Source organism: Pteronotus mesoamericanus, unplaced genomic scaffold, assembly GCF_021234165.1.
Source record: "Pteronotus mesoamericanus isolate MK-2021 breed Mesoamerican mustached bat unplaced genomic scaffold, CSHL_Meso_final scaffold_827, whole genome shotgun sequence".
NCBI lineage: Eukaryota > Metazoa > Chordata > Mammalia > Chiroptera > Mormoopidae > Pteronotus > Pteronotus mesoamericanus.
Window position 1 is genome coordinate 988,887 of NW_026555327.1, and position 14,044 is coordinate 1,002,930.

The 14,044-nt window shown below is 51.2% G+C and overlaps 2 protein-coding genes across 3 annotated transcripts; both read left to right on the forward strand.

Moving 5' to 3' along the window:
- The first annotated feature begins 894 nt into the window (after positions 1-894).
- MRI1 (methylthioribose-1-phosphate isomerase 1) lies at positions 895-6,796 on the forward strand. Of its 2 annotated transcripts, XM_054563579.1 has the most exons (6): positions 895-1,100; positions 1,178-1,416; positions 2,209-2,384; positions 3,620-3,796; positions 3,873-4,097; positions 5,750-6,796. In XM_054563579.1, exons 1-6 carry the CDS (start codon positions 966-968, stop codon positions 5,875-5,877), a joined length of 1,080 nt encoding a protein of 359 aa, XP_054419554.1. In that variant the 5' UTR covers positions 895-965; the 3' UTR covers positions 5,878-6,796. The 2 variants fall into 2 exon arrangements, with proteins under 2 accessions (XP_054419554.1, XP_054419553.1); XM_054563578.1 differs by having other exon boundaries at positions 895-1,416.
- A 343-nt stretch (positions 6,797-7,139) lies between these two features.
- Positions 7,140-10,972, forward strand: CUNH19orf53 (chromosome unknown C19orf53 homolog). Its single transcript, XM_054563581.1, has 3 exons — positions 7,140-7,281; positions 7,359-7,414; positions 9,556-10,972. Exons 1-3 carry the CDS (start codon positions 7,185-7,187, stop codon positions 9,667-9,669), a joined length of 267 nt encoding a protein of 88 aa, XP_054419556.1. The 5' UTR covers positions 7,140-7,184; the 3' UTR covers positions 9,670-10,972.
- The last annotated feature ends 3,072 nt before the right edge of the window (positions 10,973-14,044 follow it).

Consider the following 14,044-nt stretch of genomic DNA (forward strand, 5'->3'; position numbering starts at 1 on the left):
GAACTACAGCTGTGCCCACAGCCATGGTCTCACCAAGCATAATGAGGGTTTCATGGTAGTGGCTCAGGTTGGCCTACAATCAGGACAGACATTCCCGTGGAAATGACACAGGCTGAGTGTGAAGGGTGGGAAGGGGACCAGGCAGGAGGAACCGTGCCGGGAGGCCAGGGCTGGGAGGCGCATAGTGTACCCACGCAGGTGTGAGCTGTTCATTGTTCCCAGCTCATGGGACACTTTTACAAGGGTCACTAAAAAGGCCCCAGCATGCTACTGCCTTTTGAAGGAAACTGCTAAAACTGAGCAAAAAATAGCTCAAAACAGCTGCACATACACCAGGTGACTCATGGCCTGCCACCTTCCCCTTAAGCCTTGGAAGGTCATTTCACAAATACTGGTGGTGGAGTACCAGCAATGTGCCAGGCACTGTTTGTTCTAGCCACAGGGAATACAGCGGTGAACAAAACAAACCCTTTGGGGCTGAGGTTCTGGCTGAATTCGTAATCGGGACATGGTGGTCCCTGCAGCCCACCAGCCCTGCTCCACAAGGGGGTGGTAAAGTGTCAGGGCAGCAGTACAAGCTAGTCAGTTCCTGGAATCTTCAATCAGGACCAGCCTTTACCTGAAGCCACCGTCAGCACTCGCCCTGGCTGGAGAAGTCAGGCACCTGGGATGCGGGGGTCATGGTATGAACCCCTTAACTGATCAGCGGGGAGCTAAACAGGGCCTGGCATCCAGGAGGTGCCCGGTAAATGGTGACACCTTTGTGCTTCCGAGGGGGAGGCTACCTGGCGCAGCTTGGCTGAGAATGCGGGGTGGAATTGGTGTAGTGGGCCGTGAGTCCCGGGAACCTGCTATGTTAGTGTGCGCGTGCGCGTCGTGGGGCGGGGCGGGGCTGGGGGAGGTTCCGCCCCACGTGCGCGCGGCCCGCCGAGACTAGGAGCCGTGGGGAGTGCGCTGGCTGCACCATGCCTCCTTTGGAGGCTATCCGGTACACCCGGGGTTCTCTGCAGATCCTCGACCAGCTGCTGCTGCCCCAGCAATGCCACTACGAGGGGGTGGCCTCGGTGCGCCAGGCCTGGGAGGCCATCCACGCCATGAAGGTGGGGCGCCGCGGCAGGGCTGGGAGTGGAGTTTGCCCGCGCCTAGCGCCCCTGACGCCCGCCTCACTCTCCTCCAGGTGCGCGGCGCTCCCGCAATTGCCCTCGTGGGCTGCCTCAGCCTGGCAGTGGAGCTGCAGGCCGGCGCCGGGGGTCCGGGACTCGCCGCGCTCGTGGCCTTCGTGCGCGACGCGCTGAGCTTTTTGGTCACCGCCCGACCCACTGCCGTCAACATGGCCCGCGCTGCCCGCGACCTGGCCGACGTCGCTGCCCAGGAAGCGGAGCAGGAGGGTGCCACAGAGGAGGCAGTCCGGGAGAGGTAGGAGGAATTGTGCCAGATACTGTCCTGAGCAGAAACTAACCCATTTTCCAGATGGGAAACAGACACAGCGCGCTTAGTACAAAACCACTCAGGCAGGCCTGGGAGTTAATCCCAGGCAGCCTGGCCCGGAGGTCCTTAATTCTTTTTCCACAGACTGTGCCTCCCCCGACTTGCCCAGCTCCCCCGTCCTTGGAGATCCTTTACTGCGCCACCTCCTTCTCCTGGTTTTTGCCTTTAAGCAATTTTGCTTTTTGTACTGATCCCCCGCCCCTGCTCTCTTTTTTCCCTTACTCTCCCCCTCCACTTCAGTTAAAACATTCTCTTGATGTTCCCTGAGCCTGCCAGGCTTGCTTCTGCCCCAGGGCCTTTGCACAGACCACTCCTGCAGGTCAAGTGTCTACAGAGCAGATACCCACCTTCAGGTTTAAGGTGTCTGCCTTTCCCCACCTTCCAAATGTTACAGTGTATTCCACCCCACCCTACCCCCTTCCCACCCATCCCGCCCCCACTCTGTGCCTTTTCCTTCACTCACTGTATTATCAATATTTACTCATCGTTTGCCTCTCCCACTCCACTGTCAGCTCCATACGAGCACAGATATTTGTCTTGGTCACTGCTGTGCCCCACAGGAGATGCTTGGTTAACAAGTGTTATGAGCAAATGGAGTGACAGGTGGCAAAGGCAGAAGGGCCCAGGCCTCACAGCTGTGAGAGGCTTTCAGCAAGAGAGTTGGGCAGGAAGGAGGGGTCAGCTCAGGCCCTGAGGCTGAGAGCCCCCTGTTGGCCCCAGAGTGATCTGCTATGCTGAGGACATGCTGGAGAAGGACCTCAGGGACAATCGGAGAATTGGGGACCTGGGAGCTCACCACCTCCTGGAGCGGGCAGCCCCAGAGGGCAGCAAGGTGACCGTGCTGACCCACTGTAACACCGGTGCATTGGCCACTGCTGGCTACGGCACAGCCCTGGGTGAGTGAGAGGGTGTCCGTGGGGATGGGAGAGGGCCTCTTTTGGATGCAAGAGAGAGAAACCCAAACCACTTTTCCCACCCCCCCAAAATGGAGATTGATTAGTTCTTACACAGAAATGCTCAGGAGGTTGGCTTTAAGTATGGCTGGATCCCGGGGTTCAGACAGTAGCATCAGGACCCATCTACTCCTGTCCCTAAGCTCTGCACTCCTGCTCACGCTCCGAGGGTCAGCAGACAGCCTGCCAATGTTCAGATCAGGCAGAAGGCCTTGATGCCAACAGTGCCAGAAAAGTCTCCTTCTCTCTCAGGGGTTCTGATGGGGTCACCTGCCTATCCAAGATCAACCACTTGACATACCTGGCCTGTGTGGGCAGGATGTGGATTTCAAGAGAACTGAGGGGAAGGGTGTGGCCCACAAGGAAAGATTGGGGTAGCTGTGACCTGAAGCAGGGAAACTGGATCCTGGGGTTCAAGGCAGCAGATTCCCTAATTTCTCCATATTTCCCTACTTGCCTGGGTCCCGTTCTAGAAACTTGGGACTGAGGCCCTCATGGCAAGATATCATTCATTAATCTGCTTAACAAATATTGGCACCTAATGTGTGCCCTACCATTCATGCATGAATGCTTCCTTCATTCACTCAGCATTTATTAAGCAACTAATGTGTGCGCCACCATTCATGCATGCATTCCTTCATTTACTTACCATTTATTAAGCACCTACTGTGTGCCCCATCATTCGTTCATGCATGCGTTCTTTCATTCACTTATTAAACATCTGCTGTGTGCCCCATCGGTCATGTATGCATGCACGCCTTCATTCACTCAACAGACATTTATTAAGCACCTGCTGTTTGGCAGGCACAGTTGTAGGTGCCGGGGAGCCAGCCGTGAACAAAGTAAACAAAATTGCGGCCATCAGGACAGGAAAGTAGGAGGAACAGACAGAAGCAAGTTAATAAATATGTATGATGTGTTCAAAGGTGATAAGAGCTGAGGAAGAAAATCAGGAAAAGAGGTCAGAGGTGCAGGGGTCGCTACATGAGATAGAGGGATCAGAGAGGGACTCACTGAGAATGTTCTCTAAGCACACGTTTACCCAACAGAGGGAACACCTACTACAAGGGCGTGGAGAAGGGGAGCCTTTGGAGACTGGTGTCCCCAAATAATGGGCCACTCTGCCCGTATGTCCCTTTCTGTCTCATCCTGGCTTTCTGGTGGGTCAATCCCTGCAGGTGTGATTCGCTCGCTGCACAACCTTGGCCGCCTGAAACATGTTTTCTGCACAGAGACTCGGCCCTACAACCAGGGGGCCCGGCTGACAGCCTTCGAGCTGGTCTATGAGCAGATTCCTGCCACCCTCATCGCTGACAGCATGGCAGCAGCCGCCATGGCCCACCGAGACGTGTCAGGTCAGCAGGCGGGGTGCCAGCTGGCTGGGTTCCAGGCGTCCAGGGCTAGGTGATAACCCTAACATCTTGCTTTCAGCTGTCATCGTGGGAGCTGACCGTGTGGTTGCCAACGGTGACACAGCCAACAAGGTGGGCACCTATCAACTGGCCATCGCTGCCAAGCACCATGGCATCCCCTTCTATGTAGCTGCCCCCAGCTCCTCATGCGACCTTGGTCTGGAGACAGGCCAGCAGATTGTCATTGAGGAGCGCGCAGGCCGGGAGCTGACCGATGTCAACGGGGTCAGGATTGCAGCACCAGGTAAGCCATCATTTGGGGGTGCGTCATAGAATCTGGGCTCCTCCGGTTATGTACCCCAGCGCCTTCACAGGAGGCAGGTGGCATTTGGGGTGTCACCAACCTTCTAGGGCACAGGCAATTTCAAATTCAAGCCAATATTTGGAACAAAAACATCTTGGAAGTTAAATCCAAGGTGAGATTGTCCAACTCACGAGTTGAGAAACCTTGAGTAGGTTGTCTTGCCATTCTCCACTTCGGTTTTCTCACCTGAAGGACAAGTAAGGACAAGTTCAACCAAGTGCCTCTGAAGGGACACAGATATTTCTCAGCTTCCCCATGCTTCCTGGCTATGCAGCTGTGGGCAGTTTGCCCAAGCTCTCATCCCGAAGAGCCTCGGTGTTTCTATCTGTAAAATGAGTTGTTGTTATGACCGACCTCGTAAACCCCAGGGCCGTCAGGGAATTGACCCAAGTGACATGGAGAATAGGCCCAGCCCTTCATTAGTGCTCATTAAGTATCAACAATTATGATTGAAACCCTTTTATAAAAAGGACCAGTTAAAACCCCTAAACATTATAAATATGGGAACACCACTAAATATGGAGTTAGGATAAAAATAACACTATACAACTAAGCAGAGAGAAGTCCTAATATTCTCTTATTTTCTGCTGCACGTCCCTATAGTTTTCTAAAAGCAGGTACATTGATTGTGATTTTTTCCATCTTTATTATTTATTTTTTTAGTGCTTCTGCTTTCCTAGAGGTGTACTTAGCACTGATCATAACCCATAAGACCATGGAAGGCAGAGGCGACAACCCACACCCACTAAAATTAAACAGGGGCAGCAAGACATGAGTGACATGAGCCAGGTGCTGTCTGTAGGCCCTGGTGCTCTGCTCCCACCAGTGATCACCGGAATGCAGACCCAGAGGACTGGGTCTTCTAATATTTCCAAAAGAAGCTTTACATTTTTTATATATGAAATCTCCCACCTTTTGAAAGCTGGCCTTAAAAACTGTGAGCCTAAGAAAAAAGTTAACAGGCCACCAATTTGCAGCCTCTTGTATAGCAAGTTGTGATCTATATTAACTAATTCAATTCAGCAAATGTTTTTGAGTGCCTCGCTAATGCTGAGCGCTGGGATATAGGAGTGAAAAAAGACACAAAAGTCACTGCCCTCTGAGAGCTGACAGTTTGGTCAGGGAGACAAACAATGAACACAAACAGGAGGTAAGGGCTGAGGAGAAATAAACAAGGCAAGTAAGTGTCTGTACAGGGCCTTTAGACAGGATGATCAGAGGCGTCCTCGCTGATCATTTGAGCAAAGACCTGAAGGAAATGAAACATTGGGTCATTTAGGCAGAGGGCAGAGCCCATACAAAGGCCCTACAGTGGATTCTTGGAGGTTCTTAAAGGGATCCAGGCAAAAGTGGGGTGGTTGTATATAAGCTTTGGAAACCTTGTTCTTGGACAGTGACCATTCAGGAATAGTTTCGTGAGGCATATAAACTTGTTACTGGGTGGGAAAGCCCATGCCTTCATGTGCTTTTGGGGTGCTATCCCCAGATTTTCGAGGATTACCTAACTCCAAGAACCACCATGGGGCAAAAAGCTTGAGAACTTCCACAGAGCCAAATACCTGCCTTCTTGTCTCCCCACTCTCTCCTTGTAGGAATTGAGGTTTGGAATCCTGCCTTCGATGTCACCCCCCATGACCTCATCACTGGCGGCATCATTACAGAGCTGGGCGTCTTTGCCCCCAGAGAGCTCCGGACAGCCCTAAGCACCACCATCTCCTGAGGGTGGAGAACCTAGATGAACCCCAGAAGTAACCAACCTGGATCTCCATGCCCATAAAACTCCCTGATGGCCTGCCCCAAAGCTGACCGTCTTCCCCTAACCACAGTTTTTGCTAGAGCAGGGATAGTGGACAGGGCCTTGGCTTGGCTCTTAAAAGCCCAGCAGCTGGAGCTAGGGTATCCAAGTTCATATCCCATCTCTGCCACTTTTTCTGCTGTGGATCTTGGCCAAATCATTTCACCCCTCCCTGCTCTGGTTTCCTCGTTTATAATGTGGATAATACTAGTACCGCCCTCTTAGGTTGCTCTCAGGACTGGAACTACAGTGGCACCTCAGGTGCAAAATTTTAAAGGAGATACCAAAAGGCTCAGTAACCAAGATAGAGAATAGTTTCATGCAGTATTATTAAAAATCAAAATTAGTGCAAAAACAAATCCATGAAGAACAAAATACCAAGATGAATGAGAGAATGGAACCCTGTATTTGCATACCTTGACCTTACCTCACTTCTGATACGAGTCCTTGTTCCAATTAAACTTCATTTACAACATCAGGATACCAGTGTACAGGCAGCAGTTTCACAACTTTTTTTAAAATAGTAATTTTTTTCCTTTTTATTGAATTTTTGGGGGTGACTATAAAATTATACAGGTTTCAGGTGCTTGATTCCACAACACATCATCTGTATACTGTACTGTGTGTTCACCACGCCAAGTCTCCTTCCATTACCACTTATCCCCCCAAAACCACCTTCACCTCCCCCCGCTAATATATTATTTTTAAATGTTGAGCCCAGGTCGGGTAGCCCTGTTGGTTGGACTAGGGTTGCAAGTTCAATCCCTGGTCAGGGCACATACAAAACTCAACCAGTAAGTGCATCAGTGATCAAGCAAGAAAAATCGATGTTTCTCTCTTTCTCTCTCATCAATAAATAAAAATGTAAAAAGTAAATGTTGGAAACTATCTTGATTACTTGATTACAAGGGAACTTTAGGCACCCTTAGGTTTTGCACCAGTAAGTACCTAACTCGCCTCATTTTTGTCCTAGATTGAATTTTATATATAAAGAGCATAAAAGCATACGTTTTACAAAGGAAAGGAATGCCTAGTAAATGCTAGCTTATCGGTAGCTTAACATTTTTGCCAAACGCCATCTATAATGGACCACCTTCGCTCGGACCTCTGTTTAAAAACTGCCACGTTGTTTCCTGGGAGCTCCTGAGCCCCACCGGCCCTGCGGTATCCCATCATGCCCTGCGTCTTGGGTTACATTACTCAGCCCCACCTCTTCCGGCGCACGCTCGATCATGGCGCAGGGGCAACGTAAGTTCCAGGCGCAGAAGCCGGCCAAGAGCAAGGCGGTGGCGGCGGCCTCACAGCGGAACCGAGGCCCGAGGAAGGGAGGTGAGGAGCCATCCGGGGGCTGCTAGGCGAGAGGGGCCCGGGGCTTCCTGGCCTCACGCGAGCGCCTCTTTCCCCAGGTCGTGTTATCGCTCCCAAGAAGGCGCGCATTGTACAGCAGCAAAAGGTCAAGAAGGTGAGTGGGGCATGCGAGGCTCGAGGGATGGAGCTTGGAGACCAGCGCGGAGGATCAGATAGGGAGTTTGACGCCAGCGGGGAACCGGGGATTGAGCCTGGAACCGGCGGAGGCGCCAGGAATGAGCCTGGAGGAGGCCCGGGGGCGAGGGGTAGAGCCTAGAGAGGTCTGTAGAGGGGTCCAGGGATGCAGTCTGGAACCAGGGAGGGCCGGGTACCAGAACATCACCTACTGTTCAGCAGGCGTCCTAGAAGCAAGGCCTGGCTTGCAAAAAGGATTGTACACGTGTTAGCTGCCTTGGTTGTTACTGTTCTCTTTAATAGAACGCGGGGGCGGCGGGTGGCATTGGAAAGGAGTTGAAGCTCCAGCTTTGCAAGAAGGCAGTGGTGGGTGCAAATCACAGCTCCATGGATGACTGGTATTTGTTCACCCTGAGCCTCTTACCTGTGAAACATAGTGATAGCACCTTTCTCCTAGAGTTGTAAAGATTCGATGTCATGGGGCCCCTGTAAAGCGCCAAGAACAGCACAGGCACAAATAAACGTTAGTTTCGTTGGTTATTGTCATCTTTGTGGTTGTCTTTAAGTGCAGCTTTTTTACATAGGTGGGTAGGGTTGATCTTATGAATAAGTTACAGAAAATTAAAACGTTTTCGTGGAGTCACAGCTGAGTTCCAATTGTATTCCACAGTAACTAGTGTGTAATCTTGAGCAAATTGTTTAGTTTCCCTGCAACCGCAGTTTCTGAGACCTGGGTACGCAGCAGCCTGCTTAGATCCATCTCGTGGCAGGAGGGGGGCTGTCTAATGAGCATCCACACTCAGCATGACCAAAACCAAGCTCCAGATCCTCCCCTCTCCCTCCCTGAGAAGATCGTGCCACTCTTCATTCAGGAAAATTCTGACCTTCCAAATTTCCAAATATTCAGGGTCTTCTTGGAACTCCCTCACCCCTACCCCCATTCTCACATCCAGGTCAGATTCCATCTTTTTTGCCTTTAAGATTAATCCAGAATCCACCTATTTCCCACCTCCCTGATCCCCCTCCCCTGGTCCCCCCTGTTTTCTTCCGCCTGGACCAGTACAGTCACTCCTCCCAGATCTGCCTCCCCGGTGCCATAGTAGCCAGAGGGCACCTGTGAGCACTTAAAGTCGGATCTTGGGCCTTCTCTGCTCAGAACCGGCTGGCTTCCACTGTACTCAGGAAAAATCAAGCCCTGTGCACTCTGCCCCGGTCACCTCCCACTCTCCCCCTTGCTCCCTCCACTCTCCCTGGCCCCTTAACTGCTTCTTGTTCCACATCAACTTAGCACTGGCTGGTTCCCCGCACCAATTAGAAATCCACATGGGCTCCCTTCCTCCGAGTCGCCTGACTGCAGGTGTTGCTTCGGAGGGGCCTGTCCCAGATGGCAGCTCCAGAGCCCCGCCCCTCACTCACTAGCCCTTGTTTTCTTTTCTCCATGATGCTGCTTACCATTTACTGTCATTTAACAGTTTAACATAATGTATTATTGTCATTTATATTGTCCCCACACATGCAGTGAATGTCAGCTCCATGAGGGCAGAGATTCTTCTGTGTTTTGTTTGCCATTGTGTCCCCTGTGCCCAAGCACGTGGTGATAGTTGTGGTGGTCATGGCCATCGGAGCTCATATAGACAGAGCAAGAGTGTGGTTTGGGGAATATGATTAAGCTACCAGTTTTGGACCCAGACACGCTTGGTTTCTAATTCCTGTGCTTTTAGATGCTCATATCCCTTTTTCAGAGCCCCAGTTCACCATGTACAAAGCAGAGATGACATGGGACAGGAGGAACCACCCACCTGGGGGTTTAGATGAGAGGCTCTGGGCATGCCAGGATCCAATCTCCTCTCACTCTCATGGTTTGCAAACCCTGGGCAACTGCCTTCTCACTCCAGGAGCCTCAGTTTCCCCACCTGTGCAATGGGGTGAGCAGAAGTTTAGAAGCTGAGGTCCAGAGATACGGGATTTTTTTGTGTGTAACATGCCAGAGTGGGAGACAAAAACAGGACTTAAACCACAGTCACCAGACTCTCAGGTACTATTGCAGGAAGGAGGGAGGCTTATGATCCAGGCCTTCCCTCACTCCTGCTCAGTCTGACTGCCCCTCGGCTGCCCCCTCAGGGCCTGGAGGTGGCGATCCGGAAGAAGATTGAACATGATGTGGTGATGAAAGCCAGCACCAGCCTGCCCAAGAAGCTGGCAGTGCTGAAGGCCCCCCCTACCAAGAAGAAGTAGGCAGCCTCTTCCTCCTCCACTGAGACAAGACACCTTCCTAAGGACACCTGCCTCCGTGCCCCAGCCTCTGCAGTTGACTCCCTGGGCAGTACTGTGGACAGATGGAGCCCTGCTCCCCGGAGCCTTGGGTTGCCGCTCAAACTTTGGACGGGGGTTGGGGGCGGGGGTTGGCCTGGCCTGTGACCAGGTGGTAGCACCGTGGTGCATGGGCAGCTTCCCAGGATGCCGAGAATTCAGCGATGGTCCTAAGGACATGTTCACCAACTTTCTGTGTCCCCCTCCCCCTTCAAATTCTGTGTCCACTGGTTTAACCCAGAACAATAAACTTGGCTTTGTCATTCCTCCCACGGTCACATGTTCCTGTGAACAGGCCCGTGCTGGGACCGTGGACCAGGTACACTGGCCCAGTCAACCCCAGCAATTTCTGCAGCCCAGCCAAATGCTCAGGGAAGGGTGACTGGGCTTCTTCATGTCCATCCTAGTAGCTGATGGAGAGTCTTTACCTCCCTCCAACCCCAGATGGCTCACACCAACCTCCTTACTCACGTGCACACCCTCCCCAGACATGCCCGGTCACCCTGCCCCAACCTGGCACAAGCCAGGAGGCGTAGGGAGCTCTTTTTCCATCTGTAGAATGGTGTTGACACCATCTGGTAGGGTCACAGTCCCAATTCAACCAGAATATACTTACAGCTGCTCAAAGCCACCTCGATCCATAAAAAAGTCAAAATGTCTATTATGCCTATGGTGAAGGCATTGTGCTAGTGCTTCCTGTACATCATTTCATCCCAGAGTGGGTCATGTTACATTCTCGAGACAGTATGGGAACCCACCACTGGCTGAGTCCCAGTGTGTACTGTCAGCGGACCACCTGTTGCCTCTGCAGACCAACATCGTTGCCTGTTCCATCTGGGGTGTCCCCTTCCCCGAGTCTTCACTTGATTGAGGCTGCCAGACTGGACATGCCTGTGGAGTCCGCTGGGAGCTCTGACTTGGTGACTGCCCTTCCCTCCCGCTGTTGGAGGTGAGAGCTCACTGCGGGGTGACGAGGCTGGGCTCAGGGAAACTTCAAAATGGAAGGTCTTTCCATGAGGTTCCAGCTCTGCTGCCACAGCCACTGGTTTTTGAGAGGTAGATTAGGGTTTTTATGCATGAAATTGTTCTTCCTGCTTTTTTATGTGTATGTGTTTAAAACTCACCTATACAATTGACATTTAAAAATAGACAATTCAGAAAAGGGCTCACGGATGTGGACGACAATGTGGTAATAGCTGAGGGGAGAGGAGTAAACAGTAATGGAAAAAATAAAAGGAAGAGTAAATTTTTAAAAAAAAAATACAATTCAGTGGTGTGTTTAGTATATTTGGAATGTTTTTGCTACTACCTGAAACCACCCAAAAGATGACCTGTCCCCACTAGCTGCCACTCCCCATCCCCCCTCCCCACCCCCTACAGTCCCTGGCAACCACTGGTCTGTTTTCTGTCTCTAGGAGTTTATTGAATGAAGGAAGGAATTGTTTCTGCAAAGGAAATTTTGTGTTTCAGTGACTCAATTACCATCACACACCCTCCCGGGCTGTCTGATTCATAGCATTAGTATTTCCTTTGAAAGATTTTACAGCTCTGAGAATTGTAAGCAGCTGATAGCAATACCAAACCACTTTTATCTGTAGACTTGCAGATTCCGGTCCCTCCAACAGAGGTTCCACTGACGACCTTCCTCACCGGTGGCTGGTGGTAAAACCAATTTGCTTCCATATGTACAACATGTAACATCTGCCTGGATCCCACATGAGTTCCAAAAAAAATTGTAACTCTTGTTAATATTTTCTGAGAGAGGAGATTTCATCCTCTTGAAAATTATCTTTTAACTAGTCTCTGGAATCTCCAAAGGGCAGTGGCTGGAACAGGGTGGGCTCCTCTGCTGCCAGGAGGTTCCTCAGGCCCCAGGCTCCAGCCAACCCCACCACCGGGCTCTAGCAGACCAAGGACTCCAGTGAACCGCTTCCTTTGCCCCTCTAAAGCCTAGCCCTTTGAGGAGGGACCCAGGGGCAAGAAAGTTCATTCGTGACGGGTATGGGGTCTGGAATGTCAACCCACTTGTTCCCCTGTTACCCCACCCCCTCAGGTTCCCCAAACAGCCACATTTTCCGTTAAGGTGATTCGGTCCTTTGAGCTGTATACAAACCCCCTATTAATGCTGGAGCCAAGAGCCCCAGACTTCGGAAAACCCCACGCCTTTCATTCTATGCTAGTTTCTGCCACTTTCCTTGTCTGACCTTCAAGTCCCTTCACCTCTGAGCCCGAATTTCCCGTCTATTAGATGGGATCCTAACACTCCCTCAGAATGGAGAACTCTCAGGAGCCTTGAGGCCATGGGGCTTGCAGGGGTAATTACGAGCTGCCCTTGTGTCCCAGGAGGCGGAGCATAGCCCAAATTCCACCTCTAGGTCTGTTCCTCTGGGCCTCTCCCCCAGGGACAAGGGCAGCCCTTAAATGTGGCTTTTCAGGCATAATTACACTTCCCCAAGCCTTGTCCTCTCCTGCCTCTACCTTCCCCCTCTGCCTGAATGCCCATTCTTCCTGGCAGGGCCCTGACACTTTGCCCATGAACTTGTGTTCCAAAAAAAAGTAAAAAAGAATGTAAGAAGCAAATCTTGCCAGCTGGGCAGGCCACAGGGGCTGTGGGGACCAGGAAGTGAAACTGCCCCTGCTGGTTTCCTGCCTGCGTCAACAGGGATGGGGGTGCAGCAGGGGACTGGCGGAGGAAGGGATCCTTCCTCGGAAAATCAGGGTGGGGGTGGCCACAGGGGCGGCGGGGGGGCAGCCAGCGTGTTCCTCCTCAATCTGAGCCCCCAGGGTTGGCCCATTTCCCATGGGTCTCGAAGATATGTGGGTTTGGGGTCAGGAGCTGTGGATGCCTAGACAGTGAGCTCACGGCTGGCTGGTGAGATAAAAGTGACTTCTTTTTCACCGAAGCCCCAGCTCACTAGCTGCATTGGGAAAGGGGGCTACGAGGGTAGTTGGAACCCCCACTTCCCACTTCTTTCCTAAAAGTGTTTCTAGGAAGAGAGCAGACTAGAAATAGGCCTAGTGACTTCCTCCTGGGGGCACCTCCATCTTCCCAAGGGCCTTTGATCTCACGGATTCTCCAAGGATCACTGTGTGGCCTTGAGCAACGTTTTTTAGTCTTTTTTTTTTTAATTGATAGATTTTAGAGAAAGAGAAACACTGATCTGTTGTTCCATTTATATATGCATTCACTGCTTGATTCTTGTACGTGCCCTGCCTGGGAATCAAACCCAAAACCTTGGCTTATCAGTACACAACTCTAACCAACTGAGCTACCCAGCCAGGGTGAGCAACTTTCTGACCTCATTCTCATTTCTGAGCAACATTCTGGGCCTCATTCCCCTTTGTAAAACCAAGGGATCAGAACAGAATCTTGGTGCATGACACACTCTGTGCACTTGATCCCCAGCCAAAGTGACAGGACCAGCCCGCCCATCCAGGCTTGAATCCTGGCCCTGCCCTTTTAGTCTATGGACCTTGGGCAAGTCACCTGACCTCTCTGTGCCTCAGTTTTCTCATCCAGGAGATGGGGATGATGACAATATTATCTATTGTTAGAGAATAAAATAAAACATCTTTTCCCTGTGATAACAGATTCTCAGTTCCTTCTTAACATCCTCTCTTCCACTGGCAGGGAATGACTTCTCTGATTCAGCATCTTGGGACGCCCACTGAAGCATCCTCAAGAATAGGGACTTGGGCTTAGCTGACACAATGACATACCAGATGCTGAAGGGGTGGCCAGGAAGAGCTGGCCCCTGGGTCCTGTTTGCGAGGGGAGCACCTAAAACACGTGATTTGTGGAATTCCTCCTGCCTCTCCCCCACTTCAGTTACTCCTTCCCCATGGGTCTCTCTCTCTCTCTCTCTCTCTCTCTCTCTCTCTCTCTCTCTCTCTCTCAAATCCTTTACGAGAAAGGGATGCTCCAGTAGGTCTAGGGCTTCCCAGTCTGGGTGAGCTCAGGCAAGGACACCCTTTCTCCAAGCCTCAGTTTCTTCACCTGAGAAATGGAAACAACCATCCACTTTGCAGCTCTGTTGGGAGGCTTAAATATCCTACTGTAGCTGAACAGCTGGAGCATTCCCCTATTATTACTGTTTCTGCTGTCATTGTGGCAGGCTCTGGTTTCTCAAGACCACAGCGTTCTAACAGAAATTATAATGCTAGTTGCACGTGTAACTTTAAATGTCCTGATACCACATAGAATGGAACAGAATAGCATAGCACAGAATAGAATGGAATGGAATAGCATAGAATAATAAAATATGAAACAATTTTAATAATGTATTTTACTTAACCCAAA

What these genes read in the sequence shown, in the direction of transcription:
- MRI1 (XM_054563578.1), top strand. Translation starts at nt 1,040, where the DNA reads ATGCCACTACGAGGGGGTGGCCTCGGTGCGCCAGGCCTGGGAGGCCAT. An exon ending in GAGGAGGCAGTCCGGGAGAG is followed by an intron (nt 1,417 to 2,208) that starts GTAGGAGGAATT and finishes TGTTGGCCCCAG; the next exon opens with AGTGATCTGCTATGCTGAGG. An exon ending in GGCCCACCGAGACGTGTCAG is followed by an intron (nt 3,797 to 3,872) that starts GTCAGCAGGCGG and finishes TCTTGCTTTCAG; the next exon opens with CTGTCATCGTGGGAGCTGAC.
- CUNH19orf53 (XM_054563581.1), top strand. Translation starts at nt 7,185, where the DNA reads ATGGCGCAGGGGCAACGTAAGTTCCAGGCGCAGAAGCCGGCCAAGAGC. An exon ending in CCGAGGCCCGAGGAAGGGAG is followed by an intron (nt 7,282 to 7,358) that starts GTGAGGAGCCAT and finishes CTCTTTCCCCAG; the next exon opens with GTCGTGTTATCGCTCCCAAG. An exon ending in AGCAGCAAAAGGTCAAGAAG is followed by an intron (nt 7,415 to 9,555) that starts GTGAGTGGGGCA and finishes CTGCCCCCTCAG; the next exon opens with GGCCTGGAGGTGGCGATCCG.